Raw genomic sequence first — 16,483 nt, forward strand, 5'->3', positions numbered from 1 at the left:
TACTGATGGAAAGCTTGTGAGCTCTGGGGTCAGATTATCCTGAATTTGAATCATGCCTTGGTGAGGTGGGGAAAGAGCAAAGATCAAAGCAGAGGCCCTTGTAGGCTCAGGAGACGTCCTGGTTTCACTGGTGCAGAAAAGAGTTCCTGGGAGAAAGTAGTGAGGAATGAGTCTGGAACAGCAGGTAAGGGCCAATTCACAGGAACCTTTACAAAGAGAACAAGTTGTTAAATAGTACATCTTTCAAAACTTTGCAACATCTCCATTTAATTCCCTCCTATCCCCTTTTCAGTTTCATTGGGAGGATATAGGCCAAATTCCAGCTGGATTACATAATGGTTCCCAGCGTTGGATCAGCAATTCTCACTTTTTTTTTCCTCCCAAAAGATTGTTTAGGCAGCCTTTCACGTGTGCGTAGAGCAAAGAACATTCATTAGATAGGATGTCAGGAGACTTCGGTTCCAGCCACAGGAAGTTGAGTCAACACCTCTCTCTGAGCCTCAGAGGAAAGTAAAAGGACTAAAGCAGGTGGCCTTGACAGTTATTCCTAGTTCTGACATCCTTGATATGTTCTCAACAGTAACATCTGGAAACTAAAGAAAAGCAAAATCCAAGTGTATGGGTCTTTCATGAGAGCAGAGGAAAATGGTCTATTTACCCATTGGCCTCAGGGATAACCTGCACTTTTTCTCTTCTCCTCATCTACCTCAAGTCTCTTCCTGAATACTCTCCTTGTGGGCCTTGAAGTGTTGGCTGTTGGGTTAACCTGAGCCTTAGAACTTTTACTCTGTTTTTGCCGAGTCCTTCACCTGACCTGCATGCAAGGATGATGGGAATCCATTGGCAAAACTTGCTTTGGCTCTTGGCTACCCATGCGTGCATGCTGATAGACCCACATGCCCTGGAGACTGTGCACACAGGTCCCTTTATATTCTCAGGCCCTTTTTCTCCCAAAGTACACATTCTTTAAATAGGGCTGTGAGCCGGCCATGAAAAAAACAATGAGGTTTACAGTGAAGGCTTTCAGCTACACAACTGTATCAGCCCATTGACAACTGAGTTTTGCAAAGGGACATTCTCTCAAGAAGAACCAGAGCAATAACAGATTTTTAACCATTGAAAATGGCTTCAGGTTGAGTCTCAAAGTGTTTATAATCTGAGACTTTAGAACACCATGTAGCCCCAGGTAGGACTTGATGATTAATGAAGTACAATACATAAGTATGGATGAGATTCCTCCCATCCACAGAGCTTCCAGATGTCTAGATCAACACTCAAAGCAACAAACCATGTCCTCTGCCACAGAGATATCTGAGTTTGCAGCATGAAAAAGTGGGTGCTGAGTGCAGTGGATGAGGGGACATGGTCTACTCTGAATCTGACCAATTTTCCTTGGGAAACATCTCTCCCAGTTTATAGGAGAAGATTTTCTTCTGTGGCTCACTTTCTGTGTGTGATCTGGATGTTTTTACTTCTCCCTCATTCATCTAGCTAGCTCATTTTAAAATGTAGTTGGCTTTGTGTGTGTACTGTCCTTTGTGAGGAAAAGAGATAGAAAATCATGTATGCAGTGCGTTGCATCAGACTCTGTCACAGGGCACTGTGATATGAAATGCCATCAGGCATCCCTGCTGCATCTCCCTATAGGTGACATACACCACCACTCCCACCTGTCTGTATTGTGATGCGCTTCCCTGCCTTGTCATGCTTGCTGGTAACGTCATGGTGATACCTTGGCTTTCAATGTACTCCAGGGCAATGTACACAATACTAGATCTGTATTAGAATCTCTAATATTTCCCATTATCAAAGTGTAATGGTATTAAATATTCAGCTGTAATTGTCATCACAGAAGACATTATTCAGTATACTTTCTTAGGAATGGATGTCATACAAATAATAACACTTATAGAATCAGAAACTCTGGGAATGGGGCCCAGAAATCTATGTTAACTCCCATGTTCTTCTCATTTGTTCCTATCTGGATTTTACCAATTTTTACCTCTATTAGAAATTCCAAAACGTCTTTAAAGGGCATCCCTTGATACTTCCTGCTTTTTGGCATCCTCTGAAGCTTCCCTTATATTGCAGGCCTGTATTTGGAATGAGGAGGCACAGCCCATGTTTGCTGTACTTTATTTGAAGTCAAGAAAAAAAATGAGGACATTTTCTTGCCCTTTAATAATTTTAAGTCTAGACCTTTTCAACACTGGGGTGGCCATCCAAAATATTTTCATTTCTTCCTCCTTCAGTACCCAGGGGGCTTCTAGTACTCTCTTTCATTCATTCAATAAATATTCTTTACAGGATACACAGCATGATAAATGTGGCACATCTTCCTTTACACATGCATTTTGAAATCAGTCCCATGTACTCAGCATTTATTGACTCTTCTGAGCCTTTCTAGAAGGAAGCCTGTTTAAAAGGAGTCATATCTATCTCTGTTGCAAGATATACATTAAACACCCATTTTTTAATCTGTATAACTTTAAGGGGTACAAGTGCAGTTTTGTTTTATGGATATGTTGTGTAGTGGTGAAGTGTGTGGGCTTTTATTGTAACCATCAACTAAACACCCATTTTCAATGCTTTCTTCTTCAATAGTTTGAGTCGATTTCATTAGAGGTTTAAGAGACAGCTGTACCAACACTCAGGTTAGGAGATGTAGTTGTGGGAGACCTTACCAATTAGAAAGTGTAACTTTCAAAAGGCTCCGTAGCCAGAGTGTGAGGACTGGATCAAGGAAGAAGTGGAAGACAAGGGTGAGGAATTAATAGTGTCTGAGGGCTTGTCAACTGGAAATTGGGAGGAGCCAGGCGCAGTGACTCACACCTGTAATCCCAGCAACTTGGGAGGGCAAGGCAGGTGGATCATTTGAGGTTAGGAGTTTGAGACCAGCCTGGGCAACATGGTGAAACCCCATCTCTACGAAAAACACACACACACACACAAAATTAGCTGGTTGTGGTGGCACGCCTGTAGTCCCAGCTACTCAGGAGGCTGAGGCAGGACAATCGCTTGAACTCAGGAGGTGCAGGTTGCAGTGAGCCACGATTGCACCACTGCACTCCAGTCTGGGCGACAGAGCGAGACTCCATCTCAGAAAAATAAAGGAAAAAGAAATTGGGAGGCCCAGTGGAAGGAGGATGAGCTCTGGCGTCAGATATATGTGGGCTTGAATCTTGACTCTGCAACTTCCTAGCTGCGCTAACCGTGGACAGGTTAGTTCACCTCCCTGGGCCTGCTTCCTCATCTGTAAAATGAGGATGGGTATAGAAGCGAGCTCATAAAGTTTTGGTGAAGATTACATGAAATAATCCACGTCTACCCTTTCGCACTGGGCCTCCCATTGAGTAGGCAATCGGCAAATGATGGCTCTTACTATCAACCAGAAAGTTTCCTCGGCTTATCTACTACTCCAAGCAGATTGCCCCCACCGCCACACCTTTCCTCTCTGAGGTTTGTCTACATTCCTACTTTGGAGGGAAATGGCAGTGGGAGCCTCTCTTTCCTCTCCTCAGAAGTTGACTGCCCCCTCCCTGATGAGCTCAGGCAATGAAAATCAACCCCTCCACCCCAGGGAAGACCTAAAAGGAGATGGTACAGAGCAGCCTGCAGAAATTAGACAGCGGGGTCACCCTGGTCCTCTGTGCCACAGGAAGGAGGGGTACTGAAGTGTCAGTTGCAGGGGGCAGTGCTTCAGCGGGAATTCCAGAGCTGAGAAGGCTGCCATCAACCAAGTGAGACATGACCAGGCCCTGAGGCAAGTCTGTAACTTAGGAGGGAAGAAAGCGCAGATGTGGGAAAAGGAAGGAAAATGTGAGTCGATTTGGCAAGAGATGAGTCCAGAAGGAAACATCACTCTTTCCGGGCATCACAGTCAAGCTACAACAGATGCAGGACAAGAGTAAGCGATGAGAGGAGAAAGAACACAAAACCAGAGCCTTGTCTCAACTGTGTATGTGACAAGGAATCTAACAGGTCGTTCAGGATGGAGAGAAAAAGCCATCGCATGGCTGGTAAGCTTAAAACTCATAGTACAGGGCTGCGGTGGCGGCAGTTTGCATGCAAATTTGCTAGATTGGTAAGCTCACTAAATGTTTATTATATGTAAATTCAATTTTTAAAAAAACTTCATCTTTTAATAGAAACAAATGTGGCAATTTCTAGACCTATTATGACTGGGTTTCTGAATGTTTTTCCCAAGGGTGTAAAGTTTAAGGGGAAAAAATAGCCTAGAAGGAAGAAAAAGCGAGCAGGATTCCAGTTCTCTGCTCGCTGGGGAACACATGCTTTCCAAATACGGGGAGGAGAGGAGAGGAAAGCTGCCGCCTGGGTTCTTTCCCAGTTCTGAGTCTGTTTTGGCTACAGAATACACTCCACTTTCCCCAAGCTGACAGCTTTCAGTTCCAATATTTTGTTCTCAGAAATGTACATTCTCATGGGAGCTCCTTGGTGAGCTTCTGCAGCCCCAAAGAAACATCTAAAGGGACCCTGATATAAGTCATTAGTTTAGAGTCAATGAGATTGGGGGCCCTAGAGGGCAGGATTCCTTCCGTATGTATTTGTCCCCACACTGCTAGTCACAGAGTAGGTGGTTAATAAAAGATAGATTGAATAATTTACCTACTAAATGAATGCTAAATCTCACAGTAATATACCAATGATGTTAGAGAGAAAGAAGTTATATCTATAGATTAAAAGGCATATCAAATAATGCAATGTATGGACCTTGTTTGAATTTTTATGCAACGATTTTTTAAATGAGGCAATTTGGAAATTTGAACACTGCCCTGCACCATGTTTTTTCTTTTTTTCTTTTCTTTTCTTCCTTCCTTTCTTCCTTCTTTCTTTCTTTCTCTTTTCTTTTTTTTTTTTTTTTTTTTTTGAGACAGAGTTTTGCTCTTGTTGCCCAGGCTGGAGTGCAGTGGCACAATCTCGGCTTACCACAACCTCCGCCTCCCGGGTTCAAGTGATTCTCCTGCCTCAGCCTCCAGAGTACCTAGGATTACAGGCACGTGCCACCATGCCCAGCTAATGTTTGTATTTATTTAGTAGAGACAGGGTTTCACCATGTTGGCAAGGCTGGTCTAGGACTCCTCACCTCAGGTGATCTGCTCGCATTGGCCTTCCAAAGTGCTGGGATTACAGGTATGAGCCACCGCACTCAGCCTTTTTTTTTTTTCTTTTAATGTCATCATTTAAAAATAGATTTTACATTAAGATCCAGATTTCCAGTTTATTCTGAAAAATGGGAATATCTGGCCACAAATGGGCCCATCTCCCCACTCAGCGACCATGGGCTGGAATTAAGGCGTGGTTACTTGCTTTTGGAGGTGGTTCCCACAGTCCCCATCTCAGGCCCAGAATAAGTGCTAATTCTTCCACAAAGACTTATCTGATCACTCTAAACAGGACTGATTTCTCATCCCTTTTAGCCCTTGGAACCCGTTTCAGTTACTCACCTAAATCCTACTCATGCCACCTGTATATGGTTATTTCTGGATGTCTTATCTCCCCTCTTCCTCCTACACCCTGGCTAGACTGAGGCCTTTAGAGGCTCTAAACACTGAAAAGACTAGTAGGGTGCCTCCCCATGTGTAATTCCCAATCAAATTTTATTTTTCAAAGTGACAATGTTTACAAATAAGTTGAAGACAAACTTCTAGATTGAAAAAAACTCGGCTGGGCACAGTGGCTCACGTCTGTAATCCCAGCACTCTGGGATGCCAAGGAGGGTGGATCATTTGACCTCAGGAATTGGAGACTAGACTGGGCAACATGGCAAAACCCCGTCTCTACTAAAAATACAAAAATTAGCCGGGCATGGGGGTGCAGGTCTGTAATCCCTGCTACTCGGGAGGCTGAGGCAGGAGAATCGCTTGAATCTAGGAAGCAGAGGTTGCAGTGAGCCAGGATTGCACCACTGCACTCCGGTCTAGGTGACAGAGTGTGACTCCATCTCAAAAAATAAAGAAAAAATTATCTAACTTCTTATTTTGAAAAACCTCAAATCTTTACCCCTACATTCTTCAACATTTATGTCTTTTTGTGTGTGTGTGAGATGAAATCTCGTTCTGTCTCCCAGGCTTGGAGTGCAGTAGGCAATCTCAGTTGCAGTACGCAACCTCCGCCTCCTGGGTTCAAGCAATTCTCTTGCCTTAGCCTCCCGAGTTGCTGGAATTACAGGCATGCACCATCACATTCAGGTAATTTTTGGGTTTTTGTCTTGTGTTTTAATTTTTTTGTAGAGATGGGTTTTCGCCATGTTGGGCCAGGCTGGTCTGGAACTCCTGAGCTCAAGTGATGTGCCTGCCTCAGCCTCCCAAAGTGCTGGGATTACAGGCGTGACTATTTATTTCTTAAGAAGAAGTGCATTTTCCTAGGTGACTACAACATCATTCCCATACCCAAGAAATTTCACCTTGATACAATATCATGTACCATACAGTTCATTCAAATTTTCTAATTGTGCCAGTAATGTATGCCTTTTAAAGCTTCTTTTGAAAATTAGGGTTCTAATCAAGGATCATTCATTGCATGTGGTCTCTTTAGCCTCCTGTGATCTGGAACACTTCTCTGATTTTTGTTGTTAGTCTTTCATGACACTAATATTTTGAAGCATTGGGGCCAGTTTTGTAGACTATATCAGTCTCTACCTCTGTCTGAAGGTTTCTTCATTATTAGATATGGGTTCAACATTTTTGCAAGAAACTACAAAGCTGATGTGTTTTGCTAAATTTTCTGTTTGTGGAGTTCCAGATAAGGTCATGAAAGCTGAACTTGCATTTGTGCATGTGTGTTTTGTGGGCACCCTAATCATATGTGTGTCGTATTAATAAACATGGATGGCTACCATCCTGGATATCATGCAAAGCATTAATCTCTGTATTTACTTAGAAGCAGAGCTTCGGAAGTTATAATGCCAAACTGTTTATTTTCCCCACTAGGTTTTTTTTTTTTTTTTTTTTTTCCTTCAAGACAGAGTCTCCCTCTGTTGCCCAGGCTGGAGTGCAGTGGCAGCTCTCGGCTCACTGCAACCTCCACCTCCTGGGTTCAAGTGATTCTCCTGCCTCAGCCTCCCAAGTAGCTGGGGTTACAGGGGCCTGCCACAACGCCCGGCTAATTTTTGCATTTTTAGTAGAGATGGGGTTTCCCCATGTTAGCCAGGCTGATCTTGAACTCCTGACTTCAGGTGATCCACCCACCTCGGCCTCCCGAAGTGCTGAGATTACAGGTGTGAGCCACCGTGCCTGGCCCCCAACTTGTATTAACCCACATCATCGCAAACATTTATTGACCACGTTTTAATTTTTGTTAAATCTGTAGGCGCAACATAACATAATGTCTTTTTTTTTTCATCTTTTGTTTTTGTTTTTGTTTTTCTTTTATTTTTTTGAGACAGAGTCTCGCTCTGTCACCCAGGCTGGAGTGCAGTGGCGCTACACGGCTCACTGCAAACTCCATCTCCCGGGTTCAAACGATTCTCCTGCCTCAAACTCCCGAGTAGCTGGAATTACAGGTGCCCGCCACCATGCCCGGCTAATTTTTGTATTTTTAGTAGAGACGGGGTTTCACCATGTTGGCCAGGCTGGTCTCGAACTCCTGACCTCAAATGATCCACCCGCCTCATTCGCCCAAAATGCTAGGATTACAGGCATGAGCCACCATGCCTGCCCCTATATTACATATTATATTACATATATTATATATTAATATATGTAACATATACTATCATTGCTAACATATGTAATATATGCTATTATTAGCTTCTTCCATTTTATAGCTCCTATGTCATTTGAAGACTCAGTGGGCTCGCCAAAGTGCCCATCTCACAAGTGGTCCTGCCCCATTTTGGGATCTCCTGCACCACACTTAATGGCCCCAACCATAAACTGGGTCCCTACAACTGTGTCACCACGCACACACTCACAACAGTGGTGACTCCACCTCATAAAGGCAAGCGCCCAGGAAGTGAGGTCTGCCCCTTAAAGGAGCCTCGGGCCAATTACGGCTTTCCTTGTGAATGGGAAAAACATTCTGCAACCTGGTAGAGTCTCTCCCAAAATCCGGAGAGATTGACGCCAATAAGTCCTCTGCCTCTCTTTAAAAACTCACAAACATCTTAAAGATATTTCACCCAACTTTGAGACCTATGTATCATGATTTATTGCGCAACAGTTTAGGGAAGTCCACATGATGGGGGCCCCTAGCACCTCAAAGCAACCCTGCCACTCTCAACCTCTCCTTGGGCCTCTTCCCCCAACTTGGGTCTTTCTTTGTGTAGTGTTTCAAGGACTAGTAAACTCACGATACAAGTGCACCCAGGAGGCACGCCGTAAATGCCCTTTAAATGAATGAATGAATGACGAAGAAATGTTACTGCGTTGCTAGGTAAAGGTGAAGAAAGGAATGTTGGGGGCCAAGCTGGGTGCTGATTGGCTAGTCCCCACAATGCAGTAGGGGCAGAGCACGGAACGTAGGAGAGGGTTTCTTTAGACCAGGCAGTCGCTGCCCAGCCGGTCAGGACGTGGGACGCAAGGGGCAATCCTGCCTGGTTCGCAGGTCCGAGGCGGGCGCGGTGGCCCTTTGGGCCCCGCCCCGCCCCGCCTACCGGCAGCCAGGCCAAGGCCCAAGCGGAGGTCGCGCCGACGCCTGCGCAATGTATGCGGAGAGCCACCACCGCCTCCGGTCCCGACTCCGATGATGGCGGACGGCGCCGCCGCTGGCGCTGGCGGCAGCACATCTTTGAGAGAGCTGCGGGCACGGATGGGTGAGCGGGCGGGCGGCTCCCGAGGGTGGTTCGGGCCCGCGTGGGAGGTGGTGCTCCCGCAGCCCCCGGGCCGTCGGAGCGGCGCAGCGGGGGCCACAAAACTTTTCCCTGGAGTCGCCTCGTGCTATCCGGTCCTCCCCTCACCCCCGCCGGAGTGCCCTGGGACGGGACAGGGAGTAGCCTTGGGCCGGGGGTGGGGGGTTGAAATGGTCTGCCGACGCCGCGAGCCGCCTGAGTCCCGCCGCCAACGGTCGAACTGCCGCTGCCAACGGTCTAAGCCCCGCGGACGCGGCGCGAGGGAACTCACAGGCTCTGCTTCGACGGGTGGGGCGGGGGCGGCTGGAACCCGGACCCCGCGGACCGCCCCGAGCCCCGTCTGCCCTTGGGGGGCGGCGGCCGCCCGCGCAGCCGCCCCAACGAACGCGCAGCTGCCTGCGATGTGCGGGCGCCCGCGGGGACTCCGCGCGCCGGCGCCGCCTCCGCCTCCGTGGCCAGGCAGCCTTTCCAGGCACGGAAAATTTGAGTTATCCCCCAGCCCGGGTCGTGGCGAGTTTAGGCGCTTTTACTGTCGCAGTCCTTGCCTCTCCCAAAGGCTTACCTCCTGCACCCTCCCAGTCAAGGTTCAGGGAAGAAGCTGGGTGAGGGTGGGGATACTTAAAAGTTGATTTAAAAGTTGGGATGCAACTTGGCTCTTTGCATCTCCTGATTTGCCTGCTGTAGCACATGACTTAGACAAGATGTCATCTTCCGTGGGACATCTTGCAGTCCCTAGGCTGAACTGAACGAGAATCAGCACTTCAGAGTGCTTTTTCCTCAACGGGTCCCATCGCCAAAAAGTTTTTCCCTCCTCGAAAACCGTTAATCTTACACAATTTGACAGCGCATTGCTTGGTCCAGGAGACGGCTCCACTACCTGAGAGAGGATTTCTTCCTTGCAGGAGGTTGCCTTTAGCCTGTTAGACTAGTTCCCTCTGCTATGAGCGCGAATAAAACGATTTTATTACTTTTAATTGAATTTGTTAGGGTTTTTTTTTTTTTTTTTTTTGCATTTGCAATTAAAAAGTTAGATTGTTTACGACTGGGAAGCTTGAGAAGACTTTGAATCAGCTCTCCAAAGACTGTGTCAGAAGCATATACTACATACACTTTCACCATTCATCAGGGAGAAAAGAATCTTCCTTCCGTGTCTAAACTTACGGTTCACCTAGAAAGAGAGTCTCCAATAAATTGTGTTGCTTATTGGTACCCGTGGCTCTCAGACACTGGTTTATTTCAGTGATTTAGATTAACCAGCATTACTCCAATATGGTGAAGAAGTTGTGAGCCGGATAAACCCCTAAAAACAATTGTGTATCAGATGTTGGAAAGTGTTTTAAAATTATATATGGGACAGATACTTGAATTCACAGCATTTCAAACCAAAAACTTAACAGCCACGTAGAAGTCTTAACCTAGAACCCTGGTTTAAATCCTTGCTGCCCACTTCATGTTAGGAATTGGAAATATCGCACGTTAGACTTTTTTCACAGAGCACCAACTTGACCAGAACTGCCCTTTAGATCTCAGCGTTTTCCTGAAAGGGTCAAGGAGAAGATGTTTTTGCTAAAATGTTGTTTTCATCTTCTGCTGGGAGCCTGTCAGCAAGAGTTAAAACTGTCTTGAATACATAACATATAAATGCACAGCACAGTCAAAATACATTTATTTTATACATTTGTGTATGCATTCAACAGATACATGTGTGTATATATATATGTGTGTTACATATAAAGTGTAAATATATATTTGTCAAGTGATGTTTTCTGTGCATAGCACTGTGCTGAGGTTGTAACATACCGAATATTTATTTTAACAAAACACATGTTTATATTTTTATGCAGAATTGTTTTAAAATAAAAATTAATTTGAATATTTCAACCAGATGAGCGTAAGAAACTTGCCACTGACATATCACCTTTCCCTTCTTGTTTTTCTAAATTCACCAGTGTTTCTCAGTTTAGAATAACTTATTCAAAGAATAATTTCTACCAATGCAGAAAAAGTTACTGAAATTGACAGCCAGATTATCATAGAATTTTAGAGTTGGAGAGAAACCTTAAGATTATCTTGTCAGGCATCCAGAGTCCCAGCTGTAAAACCCTGGGTGCACTTCTACCACTTGAATGGGCACTCTCATGAGGAGCTTAATATTTTTCCAAGTAGCCATTCCATTGTAGACAGCTCTAAATTGTAGAAAATTGTCTCCAATTTTGTCTTCAAGACAGCTATCTTTGGTTTGAACTTGGAGGTCTTCTGAAAGTCTCAGCCCTATGACTTTGGCTTTTGCTATGTGAGGCAAAATTCTGTGAATCTGCCTGATTTTTATGGTTCGCTGATGGCAGATTTCTTTTCCTGTTATTTTTTCTTAATATTTCAAAATAAAGTTGCTTTGAAATTTACAGTTAAATCAAGTTCTGGCTTCACCACTTACTACTTGTGTGAATTGGGAAAGTTATGTTTAGCTTCAGTTTCCTCAACTGTTAAAAAAAAAAAATTGGGGAAAATAATTATGTTCACTTTATAGGATTGTTGTAAGAATTACATGCAGTAGGCCAGGCGCAGTGGCTCACGCCTGTAATCCCAGCACTTTGGGAGGCGAGGCGGGCGGATCACGAGGTCAGGAGATCGAGACCATCCTGGCTAACACGGTGAAACCCCGTCTCTACTAAAAAAAAAAACACAAAACATTAGCCGGGTGTGGTGGCAGGCGCCTGTAGTCGCAGCTACTCGGGAGGCTGAGGCAGGAGAATGGCATGAACCCAGGAGGCGGAGCTTGCAGTGAGCCGAGATGCACCACTGCACTCTAGCCTGGGTGAAAGAGTAAGACTCTGTCTCAAAAAAAAAAAAAAAAAATTTACATGAAGTAATACAAATGAGCTTTGTAAATGGTGACATGATATACAATATGTGTTATGGACGTTTTTAGAAAAGTTCCATAAATACAGATTAAGATTCATAATTCAGTTTTAGTAATAAACTACACATTTTCTTATTTAATCTCTGGACAAAATATAGCTTTTACTTTAATTTTGGATTTAGAATTAGTATAAGGACTACAGAAATACCTTGCTGTTACTTTTAACTGAATATTAAGTAAATTCCCTCATTCATTTAAATGCATGTTAAGTAAATTCTTCCATTCAATGAAGTTGAATAAAATGTTGACTTTAATATATCCAGACATAAAGGTGTTATCCCATTTTCTGGACATTTTAAATAATTTTTAAACCCTGTCCTTTCTGTTAATGTATTTCTTACCAGTAGGAATTTGAATACAAAGGTCTAAAAATCAGATTTGATACTACTACTACATTAACCTTTATATGATTTGGTTCATTATTCTCACCACAGCTACTTCTAAGGTTATTTCTGTTTAATAAGATTTTTAATTAGCCTGGTAAAAATGTACTTTTTTTGAGACAGGGTCTCTCTCTGTCGCCCAGGCTGGAGTGCAGTGGGATGCTAAAGGCTCACTGCAGCCTCAAACTCTTGGGCTCAGCCTCCTGAGTAGCTGAGACTACAGGTGTGCACCACCACACCCAGCTAATTTTTGTATTTTTATAGAGATGGGGATTTGCCATGTTGCCCAGGCTGGTTCCAAACTCCTGACCTCAAGTGATCCACTTGCCTTGGCCTCCCAAAGTGCTGGGATTACGTGCATTAGCCACCACTCTGGGCCAAAAATGTAGATTTTGAGAGAAATTATCAGCTAAATAATGTCAAATACAGACTATCCTTAGGACTTCTAAACAGGAGAACTGAATGTGTAAAAACAATACTACAAGTACTTTATTGTTTTCTCTGTGCTCACATAAAAATGTTGCAAGTGGGTATATAGGAGTGTCTATAGACTAAGAATTTTTGTTAATATACTAGTGCTCAAATTCAGAAAATAATTGTGGTCCATGGAATTGCCAGTAGTTAAATTATTAAGGAAGCTGAGAAGAGTCTCGTCTTCAAATTAGGCTAGGTCATATATTATCTGGGCTGTTCAGCCCCTGGGGTTAAAAAAAAAAATGGTGATCCTTATGGCAGCAATTGTGATGTCACTTTCAAGGTTATGCTGTAAAATAACTCCCTCAGTGGCAATTAACACCTCAGAGTTCATTCATTTTATAAGTCCAAGGACAGCCCCTCTATTCCCTCAGTTACTTTAACTGCCCATCTTCAACCGTTATATTTTTCTTAATACATAGAAACCAGACTTGTATGCAGCATCACAGGGGCTTACCTCCTGTGCATTTCTACAAGGGAAGAAGAGTTAGTTTTCATACTCTTTTTGAAGATGCTCAGTATTGTGGGGCATTTTAGATATAGCCATATGTGGAATTAAAGGGTTCAGGGATTCCCCTATAATAACTCATGTGTGTCATCCTGGAATTTTAGTTTTCTTGCTTTTCCTCATACTGTGCTTTCCTAATCTTACACTTCACCCTTATCGAAGTTTATCACTTTTCTGCCTGTTTACACGTTTGTTTGCACCTTGTACAGTTTATATTTGTTTGCTTGACATCTACCTAGAATGATACCATCTCATTGGAGATTACTTTTTCTAAAAGCCTATTTATTTCTCCACCTTCAATATGCATCAGAATAGAGCTTTTAACAACTGTAGATGCCTGGGCCCCACACCAAGAGACTGGTGGTGGGGAGCGGGCAGGCAGGCATTGCTGATTTTCTAAAAGTGAGTTAGGTGATTCCAGTGTGCAATCAGGGTAGAAAGCCCCTGATTTAGGTAATTTATAAGTGTACTCCTTAACATTGGTTGGGCCTGATCTTTCACTGAGTATTTCACTGTTAACACTTTGCTTCCCGATTCAGATCCATAAATTCTTAACCTGTTATCTTCTGAATTTCCAATTTATGGTGAAGCTTAGTTTTTCCAATTCCTTGCCAGCTCAGTTTTTCTAACACTTGGTGTAATGTTTCGTTTGAGACATTTTTGAGATCTATTAATCATTGGCTCCTACTCATCCACAAGCTTATGCTGCCACCGCCACTAACAACTCAATTATCTTTATGTCTGCAAATACCCTGGCCCATCTTAGTAAACACTTTAAATTCTTTGTTAAAGTATTGTTGAAGATCATAGGTGTTCAATATATCTTTGTTGTTGACCCAGATGAAATCAGTCATGATTTATAGAAGTGATCCTATCCTTTATCATCAAATACAACTGGCCGTGATTTGCTGACTCCTGTGTTAGCTATTCGTATTCTTAACATCTAATTCCTTATCTCTGTATTTTAGTTGCTGCAGCAAATGAGATTGCTAAGGAAAGGAGGAAGCAAGGTGTGGTTAATCGTGTTGCAACCCATTCCTCAAATATAAGATCAACATTTAAACCAGGTATAATTTCTCTGATGCTTTGATAGATGTCAAAGTGTCATATCTTTAAAATTTGATATCCTATTAATATCTAACTATATTCTGTTGTTTTTTTTTTTTTTTTAGTAATCGATGGATCCATGCTTAAAAATGACATAAAACAAAGATTAGCAAGAGAGCGCAGAGAGGAGAAAAGGAGACAGCAAGACGGTATATTTTAGACCTTTTTTCAAAAATCAAAATGAATTTTATGTTGTTATATATTGCAAAGTGTTTTTAACTTACTCCTCCTAATTTGTTTATATGATAGAGTATAATTTTTATATTACATATTATTTTGGATTAAATCTTTTTACTAAATCAGGTAAAGAAGACCCATGAAAATTCTTTGATTAAGTTGTTTAATTTTTGGAGGAGTAGTGTATCTTAGCTTTGATTTTCTGAAAACTAAGGTCTGGAAATTTCTTCAATATTTGTAAAAACAATCAGAATGAGATTTCAGTAAAAGTGATTCTTTTTTTTTTTTTTTTTTTTTTTTGAGACAGAGTCTCACTTTGTAACCCAGGCTGGAGTGTAGTGGCACAATCTCGATTCACTGCAACCTCTGCCTCCCAGGTTCATGCCATTCTCCTGCCTCAGCCTCCCAAGTAGCTGGGACTACAGGCAGCTGCCACCACGCCCGGCTAATTTTTTTTATTTTTATTAGAGATGGGGTTTCACCATGTTAGCCAGGATGGTCTCGATCTCCTGACCTCGTGATCCACCTGCCTCGGCCTCCCAAAGTGCTGGGATTACAGGCGTGAGCCACCACACCTGGCCAGTAAAAGTGATTCTAAAACTGAAAATAAATTGCCAATAATCCTAATATAGATAAGATGAAAAGCATGTTACCAAGTTGTAAAAAGATTATCCTTTTAGATCCTAATTTATACAGAGTCACACTTCCGAAGCATTTAGTGAGGGAAAATTTGAATATAGAAAAAATTGTGCTCTCCTATAATGTGGTATATGGTTGAGTCCATTAATGTAAAACTGGCATGTTTAATATGGTCTGTATAGATGAGGACTTTGAAAGAAGTTTCCTAGTAGAAGGGAACAAAACATATATCCTGTCCATGTGGTTTTTAAAAATTAGTATTTTAATGTACAGCATATTAATATGGTAGGGTTTGACTTTAGCTCAAATCAGCAGAAATATCACATGAAAGAAAATATTTTTTCTTAATTTGGAATTGTAGTTTGGACAGGATAAGAGTCATTTGGCATAGACAATCCAGTTCTCCAGAGTTAAATGAATACTCAGTGAAAATGGTTCTTCAGTGGCTACCTCTGTTCACTTTTATAATAAATCTTTAGTTACTAGCACAGGTTGTGTTAAGAAAGGGAATGAGATATGTTAACTTTTTCCTTCTGTGTATGTGATGTGGAAAACCTAAATATTTTCTTGGCTCTTACACCTTGAAAATGTATTTGGAATATTTCAGCCAATAAAGAAACACAACTACTTGAAAAAGAAAGAAAGACCAAGCTCCAATATGAAAAACAGATGGAGGAAAGACAGAGAAAGCTGAAGGAACGAAAAGAGAAAGAAGAACAACGGAGAATAGCCGCAGAAGAAAAAAGACACCAGAAGGATGAAGCACAAAAGGTACGTAATTTTACAGCCTATACATGAGAAGATAATCTGTGTTGCCTGAGTCTGGAATATTGTTTTCTCAGGCCTTCTCTGCCTTACTGGCCCTGTAGAAAGGGAACCAATCCCAGCTCTTTCTTCTTCGTTTCCCCTTCCCCTCAGCATTATATAGGCTCTTACTCATGTCCTGATAAGATCCCAGGAGCTTAGATCCACTAGCCTAGGGAATGGGGAGCATTCCAAATCCAGGAACAAAACCCCGTCCACCTTCAGGACTTGCACATGAGGTACCTGTGGCCTGGGCTTTGTTCTGAGTGGCTCTGTTTACTACCAAAAAGCATTCACTGTTGTCTCATTGCCTGCAGAATAAGGGCAGACCCCACTGTCTGACCCTCCCTGACATGCCCTCATCTGACCGATTTCTCACAACTCCTTTAAGAGTGTGACTCCCGAGCCAAATCAGGGCACTCGCTCTCCCTTTCAGCTTCCCTGGCTCTCTGTGGTGCACACTCACACTCTCTCCCTCTCTACCCTCTGTCCCCATGTTCCTCACATTCCCTTTCCTGACAGGGCCCCTCTGGATGTGTGGTTCAGAGTCAGCATTCTTGCTTTTGTTTTGTGGCACTGCCCCTCTCGTTTCCTTGCTGGATTCTCTTTTGGTGTCCTTGGCACTCTGTTGGGATGAGTCCGTGGCTTTGTTATGCCCTCTC

The 16,483-nt window shown here is 43.0% G+C and overlaps 1 protein-coding gene across 4 annotated transcripts in view; it reads left to right on the forward strand.

Moving 5' to 3' along the window:
* The first annotated feature begins 8,574 nt into the window (after nucleotides 1-8,574).
* The window catches only part of LOC105481376 (MAP7 domain containing 3), a 34,264-nt gene continuing 26,355 nt past the window's right edge, over nucleotides 8,575-16,483 (forward strand). For 2 of the 4 annotated variants that reach the window (XM_011740912.2, XM_011740914.2), the window contains exons 1-4: nucleotides 8,577-8,773; nucleotides 14,063-14,161; nucleotides 14,267-14,350; nucleotides 15,625-15,788. In XM_011740912.2, the coding sequence (XP_011739214.2) occupies nucleotides 8,704-8,773; nucleotides 14,063-14,161; nucleotides 14,267-14,350; nucleotides 15,625-15,788 (417 nt within the window). In that variant the 5' untranslated portion in view covers nucleotides 8,577-8,703. Of the gene's footprint in view, nucleotides 8,774-14,062; nucleotides 14,162-14,266; nucleotides 14,351-15,624; nucleotides 15,789-16,483 lie in introns of all 4 variants that reach the window. The other 2 variants (XM_011740913.2, XM_011740910.2) reach the window with 2 other exon arrangements.

The sequence above is a fragment of the Macaca nemestrina genome, chromosome X (genome assembly GCF_043159975.1).
Source record: "Macaca nemestrina isolate mMacNem1 chromosome X, mMacNem.hap1, whole genome shotgun sequence".
In the NCBI taxonomy this organism is placed as follows: Eukaryota; Metazoa; Chordata; class Mammalia; order Primates; family Cercopithecidae; genus Macaca; species Macaca nemestrina.